The sequence below is a fragment of the Argiope bruennichi genome, chromosome X1, assembly GCF_947563725.1.
Source record: "Argiope bruennichi chromosome X1, qqArgBrue1.1, whole genome shotgun sequence".
NCBI classification, from domain to species: Eukaryota; Metazoa; Arthropoda; class Arachnida; order Araneae; family Araneidae; genus Argiope; species Argiope bruennichi.
Genome location: NC_079162.1, coordinates 30,021,127 through 30,031,022, shown reverse-complemented (window position 1 = coordinate 30,031,022; position 9,896 = coordinate 30,021,127). Strand labels below are relative to the sequence as shown.

Here is a 9,896-nt window from a genome sequence, read left to right as displayed (position 1 = left end):
ATTAATATATTTAAGTCACCAAGATATCCGGAATATTCACGATTTTTAAATATTTCACCTAATTAAAGACACGTCACAGAATCGTCGCATTTCTAAAGAAAATATTTGTTGTACATTATTTTTCAGTCAATTAACTTAAAATTTTTCGAACTAGGGAGAAAACATTTTAGGAAGATTCTGAAAAAAATGTCTGTGACATCAGCTTCTCAGTAATTATAAAATGATTTTTATTATTTCTGAATTTTACTACGAAGAAAAGATTGAAAAAGAGACACTCGGAAAGGCACTGTGGACGTTTGCAGGCTCTAGAACGTTAGTAAAAAAGGCCCATTCGAAATTTTTGAGGCTAATTAAGAATCTTACTTAACTTTTATAATTAATTAATATAACTGACACCCTAGATTTCATCCTTTTATTTCTATATTTTTCGTCTGATATGCAGTATAAACATCTAAAAGTACTATTTCATGTCCAATGTGTTAAAAAAAAAGACTTTTTATAATTAATAGGATTTAAAATTATTCGCTTACGTCATCGATTCTTACAGTAGCTATTTTTCTACAGTAATATGAAGTAAAAAATAAGCTATTTATTTCTGTAAATGATAAAAAAAAAATCATTTTCACAATTAAAACACACTCAAGTCTTTCAACACAGGTCATTAAAAATAAGTACAAATGAATTATCTTCCGATTATAGCTATTTCATTCACTTAAGCATTATCATCTGAAATCAATTTGTTGCTTTTCAATTGTTTGGTTAATCGCCCATTTTTTTAAAATTTAACGATAAATAAATCATTCACTAGTCGTGCTATAAATAACCCGTAAGTTTATTCGACTTAAACTTCTGACGCGACCGATTGTCACCACATCTTAATTATGAAAGTAAGCTGATTCAACATTTGACAACAGCGCCGTCCAAGATACATTTATTATCGAATCACTTATGAACTTCCTCTCATAGGATCAAGAGAGTAAGAGCAGAGAACTTCGGTTTTTCTCTTGATTGAAAGTTCTAACTAGACGTTTCCTTATCTTATCCAATACAAGGGTGTCGGTTTCAACCAATCAGATTTAGCCGGCGCGTGACGTCAAATAGTGTTTATTAGATCTTCGCAATTCTAAAATCTTCCACTACAGAGCAAACAACGGTCCTGTGAAGTCGCGCGGAATTAATGAAGCCATAAACACACTCTTACAAAAAAAAAAAAAAAAAAATATTTCAAAATGGTTGTTGGAAACAGAAGAAAGGTAAGAAATAATTTTCATTATTTTTTCTGTTTAAAAATCATCAAAGTCCTTGCATGAATTTGAGGCACAGTTTATCAAATCCTTGAAAAATGTTTACTTTTGTTACAGTACTTTAATTAATACATTTTTCAGAAATATCTTTTATGTTGTTAATGAGAAATTTAGCTTTAAATGATGTGCAGTCTTCATGAAATATATACCTAAATTGATGAAAAATGTCAATAGCTGTTACTTGTCAGGAATGAAATGCTGTGAAATTGTGTTTAAGAAATGAAATTCCAGTGCCATATAGATATTTTTATATATATATTTTTCTGAAATGTGCATTAGATTGTGAAACTGAGTTAGGTTAAAATAGTATGCCGTTTTTTTTTAAATTTAATATGTATTGTAACCAATTGAAAATTCACAGTATCTGTGGTTTCTTACAAAAATGTAAAAAAATGATAGGATGATTTAGGTAACAGAACCATAACCAATGAAATTGAGGCACTATGAATAGAAAATAACTGTTCTGTAGAAATCAACTTGTAACTGTTTTACTTAGTACATGACAAAAAGCTTCCAGTTAATGCTTACCTCAGTTAACTGTATTTATGTTCAAATACATTAAAATAGAAAGTAATAGAGTGACACGTTGTCCAATTATTGCATATTGTGGAAACGATGTATCCAAACTCAGTATTAAATTATAATTTTTTTTATTTAAGTGTTTTAAAGCTAAGAACCGAAATTAGTACAAAGTAGAAATCTGATTGAAAATATTCATTTTTTAATAATTGACTAAATAGACACCTATTATTGGTTAATATACGGAAAATGACGTTTCATTAATATCGTGGTGTAAATACAACTTTAAATGGTGTCTAAGTGCTTGATATCTCTTTACAGATTCTAAGTATGCAATAGTAAATGAGATGAATTAAGTGTATATTAAATATTTACTGTCCAAAATATTTTTAACGCCTTTATTCTTTCAAAACCGCCAGTAGGAAAATAGGAAACGTTAACGGATCCCATTTCGAGAAGAATCTAATATCTAAGCCAGTTAGTCATTTGCACGTTTCTATTTAAAAAAAAATACTTTGTTTTTATTACAAAAATATTTCAAAATTGTTTATTTTTTCATTAAAATAGAAGTTGAACTGAGTTCTGAATGTATTTTTTTTTTCCTTTTTTTTTTTAATATTTCTCAAAATCCACTTTCAAAATACCGTATTGCTGAAATTCAAAAACTCGTGCTTTCCCTTTTCTCAGCAGCGAATCATCGGAGGTCTGTTAGGGGTGTGTGCGCAAGGTGATTTTGCCTCACTGATCCTGTCTTTCAACAGGTGATTGAACGCATGAGTGAGCACTGACGCAAACAAAGATTTAGAAATAAAGAAAGAAAGCAGTCTTTCAGAATTCATAAACAAAAAAACAAAAAACAAAAAAACTAGTGCGAAATATTGCTTGGAAAATGTTTTCTTCGTCTGATGGAATTTAATGATTCATATGAGTTTCATGCTATTTGTGATCGATACTTTTAAATTAAAATAGTTTTGATGAACAAGCATTTCTATGAAGTAAATCATTTCAACTGAGTACATCTTGTCTTGAGTCGAATTTTGCTGTATTAGTTATTAAAAAATAATTTTCAAAAAAAGTTGTTTAAAACAATAAAGTTTTCTAATGATCGTGTGACACAAAATATTCAAATTTGTTTGAGTTAAGAAATGTGACTGTTTCAGATTGTATCACATAAAATTATAATGAAATAGGCAATGAAATAATAATTGAGTTACATCAAGAAGTTTTCATTTTTTATATTTTAGTTGCGATTTCAGAACAAAAGGAAATGTATTTTGGTGGCTTTTATTAATATTATTTTAAAAATTCAATAATTCTTTATTTTTTGTTTAAAAATATTTATAAATTTGTTCTCAAAAGATAACTCTTCCCGTTGATATTTAGAAACCCTCTCCTCACTCTTATCAGCTACTTCTGTAGGGTTAAGAGATTACTGATAACACTGTATTGAAGAGAGAAGCGTTAGGCAACTTTTCTATTCTTAGCTCAAATAAAACTGATAATCTTGCTCGAAATGTTATGCAAGATATTGGATCTTCTGATGTCAGAATATTCAATCTTGGATATTGAGTACCTTCTGCGGATCTCATCTTTTAAAAAGTAATCTTGACCTTCGATTTCCAGAACTTGAATGTGATTTGATAAAAGAAGATAAAACTTAAAGTGGGAAACAATGGATTTATCTAACAGAAATGTGGAGGATCAGCTTGGTTATATCATTTGTGCCTGGATTCCTTAACCTTGAAATTCTGATGAATCTTGTAAAGATAAGAGATGGACAAATTATTAGGCCTCGGCTTAATAAATCTATCTAAAGTCTTGGTCGGACATAAAGTCTTCCTATGTACGTCAAGGACATCTTCCTCGACATTAAGTTCCTCAGACAGGGGATTGCATTGGATAACTGGTTTACTTCATTGAGTGATTGATTGGACGTGACGGAATTTTTTTTTTAATAAACTTCCTACATATCTCAGTTATAACTGGAATGACGTCTAAAGGAAATATATCGAAAACTAGACGTCGACGCCTTTTCTATGTTTAAAAACTCTTACGACAGCCAAAGAATAAGTTAATATGGAGAATTAACGAAAATGAGAGAGGACAGCATCCTCCTTAAAGCATTGTAGTAGAATTATATCCTTTCATTACGTGAGATTAATTAAAAGTGACGGTGGCTTTAAATGAAAAAGCAATCAACTATACTTTTTCTCCCATAAGCAGCGTATGTGATGTTAATTATGGACTATCCTTATTTATCTTTGCACTAACTGGATTGCTTAGTTTAATGTATTGCTTTATTAATGAGACCGAAAACATAATCGTGGATCAAGTTTCATTACTGGTTAGGTAATGAACGAAAAATGTAGTTTCGTGTTATATTTTATTCTATTGATAATCAGAGCGAAGACCTCTCAATTTACCTGAAAACTATCTAATAGAAAGAGAGGAAGTAATATATACTTAAACAAATTCACTTCAAATTCAATTCAAACATACTTCAAATTTTTATTCTGATCGCAGAATGTCATGAGTATTAAATAGGAATATTGGTATTTAATCTGAAAATTAAGCTTGTTCGTTTTATTTCATGGACTTTAATAGATTAATGATAAAATATTTTTTTGAAAACTGAATTCAAAAGGCTTAAAATTAATGATATTGCACTGGAATTTCATATGTTCTTTTTGATATACATTTATTTAAATAATGATATATGCTTAAAATTGCCCATTATAAGATTTTTGAATTACTATGAATCTTTCCATAGATCTTTTTTCACGTTTTGTTAATAAATTGTATAAGCTGTTAATGACATGTAGTTAATGTCAAAAACCGAATTAAAAATTTTCTGTTAATTATTTTTCATTTGCAAATTTCTGGCATAATACTGAATCAGGGTAACATTAGAAATTATTGAACATTGTAATGGAATTTTTAATGGTAATGTAATTTCTCGTCATTGTAATAAAAAAATACCATATAGAAGAGAATTTATAGTAAAATTCAATTTAGATTTTCAGAATTCTTAATATTAAAGCTATAGCTTACTTTCTCATATATCTCTGTGAAATATTTATAGCTAGAATTGAACATTTGATAGAAAAATGTGAAAAACGAGTTTTCAAAATATGTTAATTTTAAAATATTTCATATTTTACTAAAATGCATATTTTTTATTACATATTTACACTAAAAACAATAGTATATTATTAAATATAGTATATTATTACTAAATTTCAAAATATAGAAAGACAATATAATTTATTATATAATCAAAAGTATCTTAATGAGTCTGAATTATCTTCATTTGCGAACTATTTATTAATATTTTCATTTCATTCCAATCTCATATACGCATAGTAATTGTTATGTTTTTTAAAACCTCATAAGATGGTTCAATAATATTAAAAAATGTTTGAATGTAGCAATCCAGTATATTTATATTTGTTAAATTACATAGCCTAAGAATTACAAACACTAAAATCTAATTGTTGATTTACGCTTCAGTGCATTTATTTTCAGATTGTTCATATTGTAGCGTCGGATGTTTTTTCAATGCAAATTAAGTAATACAAGAATTCGCCTTTCCAGCAAATACAGTTAAAAAGAGATACGATGTTAAACAGGCGTATCATTTGACGTCAAAGTCCACACGTGTAATTTTACACGCACATTCCGTTAATCGAATGAATTTTCTACTTTCCATTCATTTAATTGCGGGAATTACTGTAATCGAAATCAGTCATTTGATGCATTCACTCGTATTTTTAACTTTCAAAAGGATGACTGTCTCCATCACATTAATCGCAACAAAAATGAAATTTCGAATTTACGTCTTAGTTCTAAAAGCAAATTTTAAATTTTCTTTTTCTGGGATAGTAAGGAATATATTTTTAGTCAGTGTAGGAAGATTACGTCGTCGTAACAAATTTTAAAAAAATATTTTCTTGTCCTTTGTTAAAACAGAAAAGTAAAAACTCTTTACTAGATTAAAACGGTAGTAAAAGAAACTAAAACTTAGCTTAACGTTCGAATATTAAAATAGAACTGATTTTTAATAATTGTATATCTATCTTAGGAAAAAATGTACACTTATTTTGTTTTTAATATTTAAGACTAATATTAAAAATACAGTGGGACAGAAAACAACTATACATGAAAAAAAAAATATGTGCCATTGAAATAAAATGTGGTAAGCATAACGTACTTATGAAAAAGTGTCAGAATAATTGGGGAAATTTTTTAAGGAAGAAATTCACAAAATGAGTTAAAGTTAACGGGAAATTAGCTATTATGCTTTGTTTGCAGACTATTATTATTTACTTTGATGTGATTTATTCTTAAAGGTTTCCCTGTGATTTTCTTGTTTAACTAGCCTTAGAAAAATTATGGACATTTTAAAATTATCTCGAGTCTTATTTCATTTCATATTAAAACAGATTCTGAAACTAGACTGGAAAATAAGCGTGCTAAATGCAATTAAAATGGTTTCTTGCCATCTTGTAGTTCACTGAAGGCTTCTCTCTACATATTATGTGCTAAGGATATTTGCACGGGTTGAGTCGTCGTGAAAATTTTTGAGTCTATCTTGAATTTGAATTCGGGTTTTGTTCTAATTGTCGTGAACTCGGTTTAGGTTGGCAAGTACGAATCCATATGGAGGAAAAGTGGATATATAAATTATTATATGTAGAAAATTATTTTAGACAATAAGTAGAACCATAGAAACATACCTATTTTGCCGACTTTTTCTAATATAAAATTTTATAGCGCTTTCTATGTTTTATTCATTTTTTTTTCTTGTACTTTCACGGTTAATATATAGAGGTCAAGTAAGTCAAAGAGAATCAAGCTGAAAATATTTTAGTTTGGGGTCGGATCGAAACGAATGATTAATTTTGTGACTTTCGTTTCGGAAACTAAAACTTGCAGTGCCTTTTTCTGATATTGGTTAAGATCTAACATTTCCCTTTTGCTATTCCTTTTCGGGCGAAATATATTATTGCGAGGTCAAAAAATTTTGACTTTACACTAAAACTGGTAAAATGTTAGAAAATAAACATTTGTTGATGATAACTAAAAGGAAAATTCATTTAAAATAACTACTTATAAATTTTAGTTAAATCTTTTGCACAAGAAAAGCGCTTAGCTTATTTAAGGTATTTTCCTAAATATTTTGACATACTTATGTTAAAAGAATCAGAAAGAACATTCTGTGGAAGTTTTGTCACTATCAGTGTTTTTCTATGCAACACACCTGGGTTCTATAGATGGGTAAACAGTGCATTGTTACTGACCATAATCGTAATTGCTATTACAACATTCGTTTCTGTAGAACACTCTTCCGGTTTTTCTTGTATCTCCCATCAATAAACAATCATTTTTTGGATGCCATTTTATTTATTAAACTTTATTCTTAATTTGCCTTAAAGCTTATGTGAATTTGCTTTCGAGGACAACAGTATTTTTTTTTTTTAATTGACAATACATAAATGAGAGTTGCCCAGATTTTCCGAAATAAGGCATCATTTAAATTTTTTTTATTATTGCAATTTCAACATTCTTTTTTAAATAACAAAAATTATCGGAACAAAATTACTGTTTTCTTACCAATGAGAGAAGCGTTAATGAATTTTCGAAAAAAAAAAAAAAAAAAAACGAATATTTTGGATGTTGAAAAGAAGATAAGTTTCTAATATCGACTTACGCTTTTCATTGTAAAAATTAATGTTCGAAAGCGTAGTTGAAAAACTACCATCAGTTTAATTTATTCGTTAGTTAAATGGGTGATAGTTGAGTTAAATGGGTGAAAATGAGCTGAGTTTGTTAACAAGAATGTCTTGCATTCAGAATGATCAACAATCTATAATTCATCGTTTAGGCATCACTGATATTACAAAATACATTAAAGGTATATCGAAACATGAGCTGCATATTAATCTTTTGCTATTAATCTCCACCACCCAGTCTATTTAGTGTAGTCAACTCTTAATTGAGGTTTCGAGCTGGGATTCTGGAACTGACAAGGAAGTTGAATTTCGTTCACAAGGTCTTCTGCCTGCTTAGCCCTTTGAGTTCGCCCAGTTTTTTCCTTTCCATTTCATTATTTTTTGTTTTCGTCCGGCGTCAGTTCTATTCTTTATTTTCTTTCCCTTTTTTTTATTTGGTTGGAAGTCATGTTTCTGCTGTGTAGCTTTGTTTGCATTCCGACGTCGTAGTAGTAGTTGTAGCTAGACACGTTGAGGTGGCGCCATTGTGACGAACACGTGCGCAGAAGCGATAAACAAAGGTATGGAGTGGACAGCATTAGGAACTAGTCCTAAATGTCTAGTACATTTGAATATTACAATTTCTTACGTCAATATTTGCGTCAGAAACAAGGGAAGGAGTAGGTAGACAGGCTTGAATTATATACCTTTTGGAAAATATAATGCATTCCCAAAGTACGAGATAAGAATTTTTATTCAGGTAAAGAATGATCGTGAAGAATTCGACCTTTGTGGCCTTCTAGAATTCGAATTAGGATGATATTTTATCAATTAATTACATTATGAAATATTCAGTAAAAGTAAAATAATTTGCTAATTTTTGGCTAATCGAAATAGCTGTTGAAGTGCGTAAAAAAAAAAAAAAAAAAAAAAAATGCAATCTGAGTCTTAACATGGTAATGAATAGGTTACGGAAAAGTGAAATGTTGTGGCTCTTCTAATGCTCTGTTTTTGTCAGAAATTACACCTAGTAAACTGATTTACTAATACTTGTGGGCAAAGAATGAAATGAAAATCTCAGGAATACTCAATGGAATGAGCATTTATTTAAACATGCTAAGTAAAATACAAAATGAATGACCTCGATTTGGTTTCAAAACCTTTTTTAATCCAAATTCTTATAAAATTGGATTAACTTTAATTTCAATGCAAAAAAAAAACCCAACGAAAAATACTATATTTTTAAACAATCGTAAGTCAGTTCATCGCATTAGCTCTCCTAATGAGCATTTAAAAAAACTTAATTAGTGCTCCTAGTGCACATTTCAAATTTATTGATTTGTGTTTCTTGAAAAATTTGCAGACCAAGATGACAGCATAAGGATCTTTTTTTAATTGAGAAAGAAAAATATCCCACCTTTTTGAATAAGAGAGACTAGAATCACAAAATTTTATTCATATTAAATTGCCTTTATCACACAAAAGTTTTTTTTCTTGCACATCCTTTCTTCGGAATTGGGCTATTTCATGTGAACTAAGGAGGTATTTACATGTTCCATGCGCAAATATCTTCGGATTTTGAACAAGAAATTTGAAAGTGAAGGGACTATTGATCTTTCAGAGAATCATATCGAATTTTCAAATTAATAAAATCAGTTTTACACTACACTCATAAATTTTATCCGTATATTGTACTACTAGATTAGGTCCAGATCTGTAGTTCTGACAGCATTCCTGCTGTCACACTCGCAATATAATAAAACAGCCTTGTAACTAACTGACCGTTTTTTTACCTTTATCCTCTCAACTTCACGTGGTTCTCCACATGATTATGCAAACATGTTATTGGAATCCGGTTTGTTATCAATGAATAGAATACCTCGGAAACGCGGGAAATATTAAGTTTTTGTGCTTTGATGTCAAATTTTGACATTTTCTGCATCGCTTAACTATGTCTCTAATTTTAAATATTATTGATAAAGGTGTACTTAAAACAATATATATAATGGATATGCATTCATTAAAGGTATCACTGGTTTAGAATTAAAAACATTTGAAAGAACCTGTATTTTTTTGCTGTAAATTGTGCATTTAATTGGCAATTCATTTAATCTTATTTATCTATAGTTCGGAATTTCTCATCCTGAATTACTTTCAAGTTTAATATCCTAAATATATAAACTTGTTTTGAATTACTTTTTCTAAGTCAAATGGGATTATATTGCCATATTTGGAAAGTCTGGATCTCTGTTGTGTCTTTTAGTGGTCGGAAGATTCCTTTTCAGTATATTTTGAAGTAGTTAACTAGTTGTTGAAGCATATAAAATGGCATTGAAGGAAAATAACGATTGACTTTTATGCC

The 9,896-nt window shown here is 29.1% G+C and overlaps 1 protein-coding gene across 1 annotated transcript in view; it reads left to right on the top strand.

The window, feature by feature from the left end:
• The first annotated feature begins 1,068 nt into the window (after positions 1-1,068).
• LOC129958442 (hexokinase-2-like) overlaps positions 1,069-9,896 on the top strand; it is a 33,759-nt gene continuing 24,931 nt past the window's right edge. The window contains exon 1 of the mRNA XM_056070934.1: positions 1,069-1,253. Coding sequence (XP_055926909.1) covers positions 1,230-1,253 — 24 coding nt within the window. The 5' untranslated portion in view covers positions 1,069-1,229. The remainder of the gene's footprint in view (positions 1,254-9,896) is intronic.